Source organism: Schistocerca piceifrons, unplaced genomic scaffold (genome assembly GCF_021461385.2).
Source record: "Schistocerca piceifrons isolate TAMUIC-IGC-003096 unplaced genomic scaffold, iqSchPice1.1 HiC_scaffold_845, whole genome shotgun sequence".
NCBI lineage: Eukaryota > Metazoa > Arthropoda > Insecta > Orthoptera > Acrididae > Schistocerca > Schistocerca piceifrons.
The window spans coordinates 747,056-762,833 of record NW_025729108.1 but is presented as its reverse complement, the minus strand read 5'-3'; the positions used below and the strand labels follow the sequence as shown (position 1 = coordinate 762,833).

General features: G+C 40.5%; 1 protein-coding gene across 1 annotated transcript in view; it reads left to right on the top strand.

Moving 5' to 3' along the window:
* The window catches only part of LOC124770941 (zinc finger protein 431-like), a 105,861-nt gene that overhangs the window by 69,176 nt on the left and 20,907 nt on the right, over positions 1–15,778 (top strand). The window contains exon 6 of the mRNA XM_047249240.1: positions 4,333–4,370. Coding sequence (XP_047105196.1) covers positions 4,333–4,370 — 38 coding nt within the window. The remainder of the gene's footprint in view (positions 1–4,332; positions 4,371–15,778) is intronic.

Sequence of the window (15,778 nt, the reverse complement as noted above, 5' to 3'; positions counted from 1 at the left end):
CTAAAATTGCTTAAAGATTCAAGTGCAAAAGTTACATGAATGTGAATTTAAATACTGCCTCACAGTTGTCGGCCTTTTCTCACAGGAAAGTAACCCCGATGGATAGTAGGTTATGGGCATTTCTCTTGACTTAGAAGGAACATAGTTCACCAGAGCAAAATATTAAATGTATAGATTTTCATGTTTCAATGTTAAATGGGAAATGTTCAGTGTCAATCAATCCTGTGCATTTGATGGTAGATTCACATTACTATCTCACGTATAATATTTGAAAGTTTGAATGCATGACGGATTTTCAGTTACCTTCATTATTTGTTCAAATTAATTTCCAGTGGGGCTTACAAAGACGTGATACCATGTATTGCAGTTTATAAAATTCATTTGTTTCTTCAAAAAATTGCCTCCAAAATTGAGGTGTGTTATATTCAAATTTAATATAACAAGTCCAGTATTCCAGTCAAAATTCCCGGTTGCCTTAAAAATGGCCATATATTCAATGCAGCAGGAAATCTATTTCTATCTAGTAACATTGGATTCAATTGGCAGAAGAAATGCACCAGTGCAATGAACATGTTACAGGGATTCACAAGCTTTGTTGAGATGTTTCTCTTGGAACACCAGCTGATTGCGTACAAATCATTCTGTCCTTCCTGCTCTCTCTTCAGGGATGACCTGATCTTGGCTTATTGGTTACTGTTGTTCCATGTTTTTGCTATTGACTGTGCTCACTTGTTTGTGGTTGTGATATGTCATAGTCCCTAGAAGTACTCCCAATCTTGAAGACATGTAAAACAGCTTGTCTCACATCAAGCGAGTGTTCTGTTTTGCTATACTTCTAGTTCTCTGCAAGAAAACAATCACTGAGTGAATACCTCAGTCATAGTAGTTACTGGATACCATACCATCAAGGCAAGTTACAAACTTTCGAGCTAAAGGAATACATATGTACATTGTTGTTGTATGATCTTATTTGTTCACTAGATATGTAACCACAGCAGTGTGCAGCTCTTGATGGAGTGACACTTGAATGCATTGCTCTTTTGTTACTGCGTGCAAGCAGTACTGACAGCATAACACCACCACTGCAAAATATTTCTGATCACAGCTGTAGCCTAACAAAACACTCCAAATACTGTTATCTGCATATTTGCAGAGACTCTTTGAGCTGCTTGCTGCAACTTGTTTGCAGTACATATACGATCGCTATGCATTACTGAGAAGGTACTACAAATATGGAAAAATTTTTTTCCTGATCAATTACAGGCCAGCTAAGGTTTTACATTTATTTATGCTACTCCTTCTACTGTACACATTTTTCTTTCCATGCACCTGACGTTCAGTTTCTATATTGTCTTTTTGGAACTGTTATGCTGTGGAGAATTTACCAACTCAATCCTGTTTCTGTATTTGGTTTGGTTTTAAATATCTTGCTAATTTATACAAGTTTCTTGTAGGTCTTTGTGCAGTCTTGTAAGGCATTGAGATTTTTTAATGGTTTTAGTACTGCTACACAGTTTTTCTTTTCAGTGTGCTAAGGCTCATTAACCTTGTATGCCAAATTTTGTCTCTACTTATTTTCCTACATATTTATCTATACTTCTGTATTGTTTCTGAATTTAAATGTTTGTGGTGGTATTCTGTTTCCTAATATCTTTTCTTTTTCATAATTTTAACTATCTTTTGTTGATTCTAAAATTAGTATTTGTGATACAGATGTGTATTTTGGACTACCTTGCAAGTTGGAGGTTCTGCAATTTTGGAGAATGAATTTTTACTATAAACATCTTCTGTTAACTGAAATGCAGAGTCCATCTTTTATAGTCTTCCTCTTGTGGTTCCAGTTTCCCCACCATTTCGCTACATGACTTCTCATAGATCCTTAAATTTGTCTTCCCCTGACCCTCCCACACTCCCTATTTGATAGGGATGTTGCAGTCCTGTAGTTACCCATTACTGCTTCACTGCTGCTTATCAGAAGAGACGAGTAGTCATGCTTTTCCTACTGTTTTTCTTTCTCTCTGTTCTGTGGTTTCTCTACATTGTCAGCATTGCTAAATTATCTACAAAATTTGAACAAACAATTTTGAAATTATCAATTTTCTAACCAAGTAGTATTCAGCTTCTGGTAGTAGATTCTGACAACTGCTCCATCTGTTCAATATTCACTTTTCTAGTATAGTCTGAAAGAAGAATTGCCTTGGCCATAGTCTGTTCTTATCTCAAATGAGGCTGTAGTTCTTTTAAGAAGACCCGTGTTGTCTTCTGTATTTCAGATTCTTTAAGAATTTTTAAATAAAGCAGTCTTGCTTTATAGTCATAGGCCTTCTAAAATGTTACAGATGTATTCCAATGGTATTTTGCTCCTTTAGTCCTCTATCAATTAGGCCTTCACAGGACCATCCTGTCCTAAGCCATCTCTGATATATCTTGTATTTTAGAATTCTGCTGTTGTCTCCTTGAACTTTTCATGGAATTTCATTGAATCTTATGTGAACATGGTTATCAGTTATTCTAGGCCAGCAATCTTACTTTTATTATTCAGTGGTAATGGTCAATTTCAACAGGTATCTATGTCTGACTCTGGAATTCATCATCTTTTTGGAATTGTGCTTTGTTACTGGCACACAAGCTGTCTGATATTCTCAAATCATATTATTGTTGTCCTCGTATCTTTTTAGTGGTGTATGCTAAATGTCTTTTTCTTTGCAGTTTTCCTTTTTTCTTACATCTAGTCAGGCAGACATTCATAAATGAAAACATTTTCTACCAGGACTGATATGGAATGTACTTATTCAAAATTAATTTGGCAGTTGTACGATTCTCAAGTGGTAGCTCAGTGTGATGTCTGAATCCTTTATAATTCCTTTTGAGGTAATACTTTTGAGGTAATACTTTTGAGGTAATACTTTTGTGTTAACCATGTTTACAAATTCCATTTTCTTTACAAGATGGGAGTCTTTGTAATCTGTATGCCTAGAAATTGGTAGTACTTCATGTACTAATTTCTATCAAAGTCATGTCATACTGCACATCTTAATATCCAGTCCCCAAGCACTAAGCATGACTTTAATAACACTGACTTAGTTCATAGTAAGCTGTCACTTGAGAATGGCATAACAGTCAAAATTCCAGTTGTGAATAAATTCATTTAATAGCAGTTTAGGCAGATAATGTTCTAATCTCCTTTCCGTGCCAGTCTGAGGATAAAAGTTAGATAAAATCTGTATGTTTTCCTCTGGAACTTCATCAGATGCTTCTCAACATTGTTCTGAGGACTGTTTTACCTTCTGCGTTGTTATCCTGATCTATTGGTGCATGTGCATTAATTATTGGGTACCTTTCACCTAAATATTGAATTATTGCAGGGAGAGAGACTTCTGGAGGTAATGAAAAATTTGGATTTTGGATTGTTTGGGGGAAGAGGCAAAACAGTGAGGTCATTGGTGTAATCGGATTAAAAAAGGATGGGGAAGGAAGTCGGCCATGCCCTTTCAATGGAACCATCCCAGCATTTGCCTGGAGTGATTTAGGGAAATCATGGAAAACCTAAATCTGGATGGTCGGGCGTGGAATTGAACCATTGTCCTCCCAAAAAATTTGGTACCGTTGGCAACATAATTGCCATTTATGAATGCAGAGCCTAGTTCTGCAGTAGTTTCGCGAATTTCTTCCCTGTGTTCTCTGTGAAGAATCTACAGTTCTCTGATTGTGGTACTTCTTCATCTGTGAATGTGATATTTTGTAGTGCCAATTTTAACTTGTCCATTTACAATGTGTGAAACTATTTTGAGTTTCCCAATATTTATTAATGTTTGTATATTTAATGGTCCAAGCCTGTATGTAGTTCTGGTGTGAACTTAAGGTTGGGTTTAGGAGTCACTCCTCACCTCTGCAAGTTGGTCTGGGCTGCCCAGAGCACAAACGTCCAAATGTGTCACTTACGATGATGGATTCATCTGTCATTGCATGGCAGTTTTCATAACGGAAAAAAAGTGAAAGAAAATTTTACACAAAGTGTAAGTGCATAACAGATTAAAGATGTTATTGGTCACTTTCTTTGTGAAGTGTCTAGTAGGAAGTATGACTACAACCAAATTACTGGCTTGTGTAGTTATTTACAGTACTGAAGACAGTGAGAAAATGGAGAATGAATTTTTACTAACATTCTGTTTCATTAACTGCAACAGTTTATCATGTCCTCTTAAATGATATTTTCAAGCCTAACTTGCAGCATTTTGTGGACCAATCACATGTTGGTGGGCGTTAATAGAATTCTATGTATTTACTGTCTCATCAGTTGTAAATCACTGGCCATTTCTTCAAATATTTCAGGTGGAAACCTCAATGAGATATGCATCTGATAGTGCAAGGTAAGTTGTCATAATTCACTGCAGAACTATTTCAGAAATATAAATTTTAGTTTATTAATTGTAAGAGTACTTCAGTTATAAAATGCACTACTGTAACGATTCATTAATACTATTCTTTGCAACAACCATTATGTGACTATTGCTAGATAAATAGAGCAAATGTCTGATATCCATACAGGAAAATAAAAGTTCAGGTGGCATATCAGCAGCTGTATGTTTAATGCAGAATGACACATTAAATCACTTAAATTCATCTTGATGGGCACAAGCTAATATCATACTGCAGTAGGACAAGTTAGAAGAAAGGGTGAATGGCTATATATCCAAAAATTGGAGCTGATTCCCAGCCTTTCAGATTAATGAATATAGTGTTGAACACCTCTCTGAATTCGATGCCACAGTGGTGCTCAGGTAATGCACAAGCTTGTAGTGGTTTACAGACCACCATCAAGAAGAAACATAAGTAGCTGGTGCCACTTTCAGTAAGGCTGTGGAGACTTAACTGGTGAGTCCTCATTCTCTTTGTTTCTCCTTCGTCCTGGTGTGTTCCTGAAGGCTGTCTCATTAGTTAGACACATTACAGGTGACAAAGTAATGCATAATTGGCAGCTCCAGATCAGCGGGTAGGGTTCTCATGTACCCTCCGATACAGGTCAGGCCCAGAAGGGTGAGTGCCTGAGCTGTTACCTTCCCAAATGCCAATTGGTCCCTCTGTCAGGAGTTTGGGGGGGGGGGGTGACCTGAGGTGCGAACAATCATTTACGGTGGGTGAAGCCCCCTCTGAGGGGGTTCCCAGTTGGAAAGAGCATCCCATTGGAGATGTTGGCAATCATGGCGGATTCTTTTGCTATGTATCAATCACCATCTTAACGTGTGTCTACTAAACATAAACAGAATGAGGCTATAGATTTGAAGGCCCTCCCAAATGCACCTTGGTTCCTCATGGTATCACACACCGAAGAGGGTCATTTCTTTGCTACAGTTAATGCATGCCTTATTCTGGAAGGTGTTGCAGTTGGAGACTCTGTGAAATTTTTCTCATTTATGAAAAAGATGGATGCAAACTTAATGCCCACATGCACTCAAAAAAAAAATGGTTCAAATGTCTCTGAGCACTATGGGACTTAACATCTATGGTCATCAGTCCCCTAGAACTTAGAACTACTTAAACCTAACTAACCTAAGGGCAGCACACAACACCCAGTCATCACGAGGCAGAGAAAATCCCTGACGCCGCCGGGAATCAAACCTGGGAACCCGGGCACGGGAAGCGAGAACGCTATTGCACGACCATGAGCTGCGGACCCCCATGCACTCATTTTCTACCATTTGCTCGAGTAGTTTTTGCCTCAAAGATTAAGGGAGGCTGTGAAATAATCACAGTCCAACCATACATTCCAAACCAGATGAGTTCGTACAAGTGTCAACGTTATAATAAAACGTGTATCTAGTCGAAACATGGGCAAGTGTGTTACTTTTGGCTGAGATGCTCACGAGCGCCTCCTCTCTGCTGTATCAAATGTAATCCTGTGAATGTCCCAAGTGTCTTAATGAGTAAGCATCCAGGAGATCTGATTGAAGACATCAAACCCCACCCTGTCACTTGAAATTGATAGCTAGTCAAAATCCGTGCATTTTACCGTCTGGCATTTACAGTACCATTTTTACTATGCCATGCGTAACAGAGGATATGCCCACCAAGACTTCCAACTTAAAGTCAGTGTTGCAGTAGTGAAATCACACAGGTCACAATAGTATCCCTGTCTCCTACTACAGCTACGCAACAAGCAATCAGATCTTTACATTTGGTGGCGAAATCACGTGCTACACAACTGTCAGGCTGAAAGGACAATAGCAATACTCGTGCAAAGACTTTCTACAGCTAAAAACATACTCTTCATCTGTCAACTAGAAAGTTCTAAGAACTCTAACAAAAACAAATGGTCTTCTCCTTCGCTGACTTGGAGATCCACTTCAGTGGTGTTGGCATATGTACCCTTACCTGGCTGACCTCCATTTTGCTGGTGCCCACTGCCTACCGATTTTCTGTCGTGGAATTCAGACTGACCCAGGGAGATAGCCAATATGTTTGTAGACCTCATGGAACAGGATTCTCCAGCCTCTTCCCCCTGTAACAGTGGATTTTTGAAGGCTGGCACTCAGCAGCCACCAAGGTGACTAATCTTCATTTGTTCCCTCTTGCCCAATCCCCATTATGACTTCTCCAATGGAAAATTCACGGCATTAAATCCCAGGAGGGATTACAGCTGCTCTTGGAATTGCAGTGTCCACTTGTTTTCTGCTTCCAAGAAAAAAAATTATCCTCACAACCCATTTGACCTTTCATGTTTCTTTCTGGTCCTCTGTGACCTTTACCCCCCAAGGACAGCATTCCACCTCATGTGGGAGCCATGCTGGCCATCCATCTCATTTAACATGCGACTGCTAGCTGTTGCAGTCAGCATTGCCCTTCCTCATTTCACCTTTTCTCTTTGCAAGATCTACACCTCTCCATCATTTGCTGTTACCAAGTCGGACTTACCCTAGCTCATTGGTCAGCTCCCTCACTCCTTTTTGCTGCTTGGCAACTTCACTGCCCACCATCTGCTTTGGGGCTCTTAGAGAACCTGACCAAGAGGTTCCCTCTTAGCTGACCTTCTGAATCATCTCTTACCACTAGAGCACCCACGTTCCTTTCAGATTCCATGCACATTTCTTACCATTTGGACTTCTTGTTCTGCACTGTCCAGCTCGCCTGTCATCTTTGGAATGTGTGTTCTTATAGGACAACTATCCAAGGATTTCCACCCAATAATCCCCAAACAGCTTTTAGAGTTTAGCCAAGAGACAAAATCCAATAATAAGTTAACTTGGCATTACAATTTAAAATAATTTATATAAAAGAACTTTGAGAAAGATAATGGCACTTGGCACCATAAAATAAAAGAAGCGCAACACACAACCAATAAATATAATAACAAAATAATAATTTGATACAACGAAAGGGCAAGGGCAACTCCCAACACAATCACAGCCGACCGAGCTCTCACACTTCAGAGCCTTCCCACTAGAAACAGTCCCCGAAATAAATGCTGAGAGCTCCCCGACATGCCTCCCACAACTGCACCTTGGTTATGTTCTGTAACACACGACAGATAATATCAACACAAGATAAAATTCAAAAATGAAATAACAATATAACATCCCGACAGCACATAACCACAGCGCCGTTAACTCAGGCGCTCTTAACAGGTGCCAGAAGCCAACACACACAAATCTTAATAAACAAAACAATAAAAGCCAAGCGCACTTGAATAGTGAAACCACAGTCTTAGAAGTGCCTTACCATCACCAAAGGCGACTATTCCACCAAGTTAATAATAACACAGTAAGATAAAAATACGGAACATACCACTAAATGCTTTGACACAAACCAAATTGACGAGATCGTGTTGTTCAGGTCCCAGAAGACCATATTATTAGCAGAAGTAATTCACTATGCGTATACTGTCCAAAACCGCCTTCCTTAGGCAGACTTTACCTAACTTGTCAAATGCCAAATGTACCATACATGAACGCAACTCTGGGCAGGTAACAGGAACCACCTACATGAATTCCTTCAAAAAGGAACATACAGGCACCACCAAAGGTTACGCTGAGCAGACCGGGTGGGTAATGACCCACTCAGCAGTATAAACAAAAGATACTCCAGTTGAGCAATTAAATTAGTACCAATGAATATCGTAATGTGCCACACACAATAATGCCGTCCCACATCAGAATGAAGTTCAGAAACCGCAGCTGGAGCTTCCAGCGGAAAATCTGACGAGCCAACTGAGCTCACACCCTAACCTGGCAGACGACTCCAAAATTTAGCAATTAGTTGTCTCCGGGCCATAGTATCACAGGACCCCACCGGACCTCCACATCGGACAGGCAGGCAGAACAAGTACACCGACACCAATTAATCACCACCGCATGGCCAGCACAGCGGCGAGTTGATCCGCTCCAGACCACTCTGCTCATATTGCGAAGTACAACCAACTTAGCGCTAGTCACCAGCAGGTCAGGCAGAGCGAACTTCACGTTCCGTGCAATATCCAGAAACCGACTGCCCTCTCACTTTCTGCCAGCCACCACGAACACACGCCCGCGACGTAATAATAGCAAATCACCACATGAGCGCCACCCGCACTAGAACAGCGAACTAAAATCGATTATAGCGTGCGCTCTAAACGAGATCACAGGATAGCAACGCGCGCTGTATCAACCTGGAATGACCCATTCCCTCTGACACATACTCAAGTGATCACTTCCTGTGTGCTATCCATGCGCCGACTCCTACCCCACTTGAGTGCAAATCCAATTGGCAAATTTCTACATCTACATTATACTCCGCAAGCCACCTAACGGTGTGTGGCGGTGGGCACTTTACGTGCCACTGTCATTACCTCCCTTTCCTGTTCCAGTCGCGTATGGTTCGCAGGAAGGAGTGCTGGAAAGCCTCCGTGCGCGCTCGAATCTCTCTAATTTTACATTCGTGATCTCCTTGGGAGGTATAAGTAGGGGGAAGCAATAATATATTCGATACCTCATCCAGAAACGCACCCTCTCGAAACATGGACAGCAAGCTACACCGTGATGCAGAGCGCCTCTCTTGCAGAGTCTGCCACTTGATTTTGCTAAACATCTCCATAACGCTATCATGCTTACCAAATAACCCTGTGATGAAACCCGCCACTCTTGTTTGGATGTTCTCTATCTCCTCTGTCAACCCGACCTGGTACGGATCCCACACTGATGAGCAATACTCGAGTATAGGTCGAACGAGTGTTTTGTAAGCCACCTCCTTTGTTGATGGACTACATTTTCTAAGGACTCTCCCAATGAATCCCTCCCTGGCATCCGCCTTACCAACAATTAATTTTATATGATCATTCCACTTCAAATCGTTCTGTACAGATACACCCAGACATTGTACAGAAGTAACTGCTACCAGCGTTTGTTCCGCCATCATATAATCATACAATAAAGGATCCTTCTTTCTATGTATTCGCAATACATTACGTGTGTCTGTTAGGGGTCAGTTGCCGCTCCCTGCACCATGTGCCTATCTGCTGCAGATCTTCCTGCATTTCGCTGCAATTTTCTAATGCTGCAACTTCTCTGTATACTACAGCATCATCTGCATGGAACTTCAGACACTACTAGGTCATTTATATATATTGTGAAAAGCAATGGTCCCATAACACTCCCCTGTGGCACGCCAGAGGCTACTTTGTCTGTAGACGTCTCTCCATTGAGAACAACATGCTGTGTTCTGTTTGTTAAAAAGTCTTCAATCCAGCCACACAGCTGGTCTGATATTCCCCAGGCTCTTAGATTATCAGGCGACAATTCGGAACTGTATCGAACGCCTTCCGGAAGTCAAGGAAAATGGCATCTACCTGGGAGCCTGTATCTAATATTTTCTGGGTCTTATGAACAAATAAAGCGAGTTGCGAGTTGGGTCTCACACGAACGCTGTTTCCGGAATCCATGTTGATTCCTACAGAGTAGATTCTGGGTTTCCAGAAATGACATGATACGTGAGCAAAAAACATGTTCTAAAATTCTACAAGAGATCGATGTCAGAGATATAGGCCTATAGTTCAGCGCTTCTGCTCGACGACCCTTCTTGAAAACTGGGGCTACTTGTGCTCTTTTCCAGTCATTTGGAACCTTCCGTTCCTCTAGAGACTTGCTGTACAGGGCTGTTAGAATGGGGGCAAGTTCTTTCATGTACTCTGTGTAGAATCGAATTGGTATCCTGTCAGGTCCAGTGGACTTTCCTCTGTTGAGTGATTTCAGTTGCTTTTCTATTCCTTGGACACTTATTTCTTTCGATGTCAGCTATACTTTCGTTCGTGCGAGGATTTAGAGAAGGAACTGCATTGCGGTCTTCATCTATGAAACAGCTTTGGAAAAAGGTGTTTAGTATTTCAGCTTTACGTGTGTCATCCTCTGTTTCAATGCCATCATCATCCCAGAGTGTCAGGATTTGCTTTTTCGATACACTTACTGATTTAACGTAAGACCAGAACTTCCTAGGGTTTTCTGTCAAATCGGTACATTGAATTTTACTTTCGAATTCACTGAAAACTTCACGCATAGCCCTCCTTACGCTAACTTTGACATCCTAAGGCCGACTGTAGGCTATACCCCTCCCTCACGACCTTTACACAGCTGTGATGACCACATAAAGTATCTTCCAAATGTTATCCTTATCGCCGAAGAATGTTCCCCACCGTGCACTTCAAGTTTACTGTAGTGTGTCCTGGTCCCTGGTGGACTGAGGCATGCAGCAATATGATTCGCTTGCAGAGATATGCTCTCCACATTTTGAACCATCGTCCTGATACATCTGCTAGAGGGCTGGTATCCTCTGTAGTCCATACATTTGGGACTTTAGAAGCTGTCTGCCCCATTTACGAGAGGAAGTTTTGAAAGACAACGTTGTCTCAAGGTTTATATGGTTTGACTTGTCACACACATTTATCCACGAAAACGGGTTGCCTGAATGCTCGTCCTGGGTATCATTGTCTTTGCTATCCCAAGCAACCATATTATGGAATCACCCAACAGGCGTCTCAGCTCCCTTTTCGCCAAGGATTTTACACTCTGTTACAGTTCCACACAAACGTGTCTCCTTGTGTGGCGTCTTCAGCGTCGTTCCTATCTTCTTTTCTCGTGAAGCATGGACAGTGGCTTTGACTTTTCCACTGCCAAAATCTTTTGTATGAATATTTGGTTGCGTAATGAGTTTCTTACACCATCTTTACATCTTGCACCTTTCGTTCTTCCATTCATTGAAACTAGAAAATTCCTGTAGCTAATATCTGATAGGAAACTTACTTGGTCCTCCCATGTATTCTTACCTGGCTGTACATAGTACCCAGTTCCTCACTGTCCTACATCTCCTAAGTGGTACTTCCAGGGGAGCGGATCAGACCACCCTCCTCCATTTTTTTTAAATCCCATGTCCATTCATAACTAGACTGTGGGTGTTTAGTTCATTCCTCTGCACTTCTGTTCATCATTTTCTGTCTTAACACACTCCACCATCATGGAATATGTTTTACCACTGGTGGCTTTTACGCGAGCCCGTTTGAGAGTCAATGCAGAAGATGCTGAACAACTAGTCATACTGGCATGATGTCCTCCTCAGTGGATAGGCATTCCGTTTCTCTTTCACGCCTGATCACTGATCTTATTCCCTCTCATTCCATGACTCCCTTGCCTTCTAGTATGGGTCATGCCATTCATCTCAGTTACCTCGTGGAGTTTACTTTTGGCTTCTGCTTTGCAGCTTAACTTCACAGTACCTGCCACATTCCTTATGGTTGTGAACCCTTCGCCACCTTTGCTTCATGTAGCAGCCCATATTCATTGTGGACGTCATTTTCTTCACTTTTATAAACAAGACTCACTATAGGAAAAAATGCATAAATAATATGGACTAATCTGTCGTCGAGGTACAAAATTCATTACAATATTACACTCTCCACGAATTGTACTGACTGGCAGTTGGTTCATCAGTTGATAACTCAAAAATTTTATCAGTATTATGCACCATCACTTGTCCCTCTGAGAAACCTAGTGATTATCCTATTAAATATTTGTGAATGAAGTCCGCAATGTGTTTTGTTTCTATCTTTGATTTAAACACATTAACGTTTGCCTTCACCTCATACCTCAAATCCCTTAACAAAACGTTTCAAGTATACATATGAATTGTCAGTGTTGCAAGTGCCAAGAGGTATTGACAATACTTCCCAATTCTCTAGATGCAATTTATTATTAATTCAGTGACGTTAGCTATGCTTTCGTATGTTTCCAGCCAGTCAATGCTGTACATCGCTACCCCCTGCATATATATTGGAGGAAATTAGTTTGCTTTCAATTTAAACCATTTAGGATTAGAGTGAACATAATTACATCGCAGATTCAAATGACTTGGAGACTTGCATACTGCTTGTTTTTATGCAATTTTCAGGAAAAATATCATGCAGAAATATCCTCAGAGGTATGAACTGAAGTTATGGTAGCGTCGAACATTGTACATCAGCTGGTTCCTATTGGTCAAGTGACAACACAGTTCTTCAGGTGGCCTTAAATCACCAAGAGCTCCATACCCCAAACAACATCTAAATTGACAGTTCCATGTTTCTTGGGTTTCCACATTGTCTTAGGCAATGTATCCTTTATAAACACGCTGTAAAATCTCGTGATTTTAAGTTTGCTGACGAGTTTAACCAGATCTGTGTTATTAATACTTGTTTCCAGTATCATTGCTGTGGGCCTTTATGTACAACCAAAGCCATTTCCTGTATTGTAAATATAGGCCTTTACCTATAGCAATAGCCTCCATGGTCATATTATGCCTTTCAGCTGCTTGTAATTACTTTTCGCTTTTTCGGGCGTTCTGTACTGCTTGAATTATATCAGCTCTCCTAACTAATGAAACCAGTAGCTGACAGCCCAGCAAATGTAGGTATCGGAAACAGAATTATTCCACCAGATGTCTTTGATATTTGTAGGAACGTGGGCGTTTTAACACATCATTTCCTTCCTTCCTTTCTGCCTAAAGGCACCTTTTGCAGCTGTCACCAATTTTTTAAATATCCCATAGGTTTTTCTTCTTCTTTAGTATACAGTGAACTGAATTCAGTAATGCTTGAAGGTTAGTCCAGTACCCAATTTAAGTTCGAGCAAACATTGCCTTATCAACCACATATTCAGAAATAGCTTGTGCTGCATGAATTACTGTTCCTTGACATACCTGTGTAGCCTTATCAATGAATATTTGCTCTGCAATACGGTGATCTTTGTCTGTAGTGTAGGCAATGATGTGCACTTTGTATACATTGTCCAATGCATTAAAGCCCTTTTCACCATAAGCTAGGTGCTATTTTAGTTTTGTTCCAGCTCCACAGAAATTGTATCCAGAGATATACACTTCTGATGGCAGATTCTCGAGAATACCACCTCCAACTTTGTTGATACGTTTCGTAGCACTCATGTCACACTACTGCATGGTTTCAGCTTTGCTTCTCGAATTACATAGAAAATTGTAGGTGTTCACCCAGCTGTTGAGCTTTGATGAGAAACTAAGCCATTTCATCAATGCCCTGTTCCTTTGACATCATATGATCCGCTCTATGAGGAACATAATGGGTTCAAAGCTTTCTTGTAATCTCTTTGTGACTTCAATAGGTTTGCTCTTAATTCTGTGGTGAATAATGTGATTATACTCGTCAATGATTTTTGGCTGTATGTTCAGCCATTTGCACATACATTGAAGATTAAATTGCTTCCACATTCCATTTTTGATGGTCCAGTTCAACCATTTGGCAATACTGTTTCCAAATATGAGAATGTTGAGTAGTGGCTTATCTCACTTAATTCGAATTCTGCTTTGAAATGTCTATCGTAAAATTCACTTCCATCATATGTCTTCAAGGTTGATGGACAGTCGATTCAGTCCTGTCTGCAACAACTCTTCAGAAACTTCTCAAACCTCCTACCCTGTGTTTACATTCAAAGATAAGGTCCAAGCGAAATTGGAATGTGTCTGTGACTGCGAGAATTTACTTGACACCATTATTTGATTGTAAGTAGTTTTGAATATCCAATAGATCAGCCGGGCATGCATAATCCATTCCTCGTATTATCAGATTTATTCTGCATGCAGGTCTGTAAAGCTCACGAACAACTCTCTTCACACTTACTCGACGATGCCTAATTTTCGTAGCCCAGGTAAGATCGATAATATTTTGTTCATGTGATCTGCAATCTCTTCACCAGCTAAAGCTGTAAACAGTTGTAATCGATCTATGATTCCATTTAGTTACCATAATTTATATATTCTAGATGTAGACTGTTTAGTGTTTCAGGCTGAACTTCGACTATTTTACCTGCACTAGGTGGAGCTGCTAATGCTGGTTCAGTTAAAATCCTGTATTTGTCGCTCTATGAGACTTCCATTCATCCTTTTGGGGTTTTACATGCGTTGGTCATATGTGATATTGGACCACATGTTTTTATAGTTTCAGGATATATTTTTAACAGTCAACATTTTCAAAATTATTAACTGTAACAGCCTAGGCAATCTTTCAAATTCCTTGTTCCCAATTCTTACTGCCTTCTTGGTTAAACATATTGAGTGCTTACCTAACAAATACGGTTTTGCCCTGATGACCCCATATGTTCTTTCTTAACCCAGCACTCCTCCTCCTCCTCCTCCTCCTCCTCCTCCTCCTCCTCCTCCTCCTCCTCCTCCTCCTGGTTTCATCCATAGTCCATGACAGCTCTTTCAGCCTGTCAGTTACTGGCTGAAATGTTGCTGAGGGACACTGGTCTCGTTGCAGTTGACCTAACTTTCACGAAAGTAACTTCTGTCAAATTGTCTTCCACACCCCAGTTTTTAACATTACACTCCTTTGACAACATGCTGCTGCATAGTCATCCATTTTTGAGACAGTTTACAACTTACGTATATTCTGAGACAGTCTGTGGTGATGGGCGTGAAGTGCCTTAGCTATCACATTCTTGTTCCACATATGCGTTGGTTTTACATTGACTCCTTCAATTTTCTCGTTGATGCACAGGTCATATTGTTGAATTTGTGCAATCAACACGTCACCATTCATAGGACCTTCCTTGACAAGGCATTCAGTTCCATTACTTTAGTGTTGATTATCTCCATTTTTTGTCGAACGCACGTGCTTGGCATCCTCTGAATGAATGTGCAACATGTGTAAATTTGTACATAGTGTACAATATACTGACAGGTGCGTTTTGGTGCATTGCCTTTTTGAAGAATCATTTTGAAGTTTTGACTCTCATTCAGTTTAGTAGTTTGATCTGTAACCAGCAAGCTATACTGAGAGTTACTCCAGCAATCCTCGCATATAACGAATTCATTGAGTAGCATGTCAGTTCCTACATGTACTTGGAAAATATGCTTTAAATTCAGATTGTCCTGTTCGATTGTTACAAGGTTGGTGTATCCCAGACCAACAGCTTTGGTATGCTTAAGTATGTCTCACTCAAATAAATTGTATTCACTTCCATGTGCCGAGCTAAGGAGAAATGTCGGCGGATATCCTGATTTTCCACAGAGATGTTGCCAAAAATGAATATGCTGTTTGGTTTTACGTTTTCAGGTGGTGGAATATCACTGCTTTTGTTGGCAGTTTAGTATGTTAGTACCTTAACTCCATGCAAAATCTCCTGCAGTAGTTGATATTTTGATTGAAACAGAATTTTTGAAAAATATATACATGCTCTAAGTGGACTCCCACAGGATATGTCAACAGTGTAAAAAGTAATTATTTTCCGCAGCATGAAACCCCAATAACCAAAGC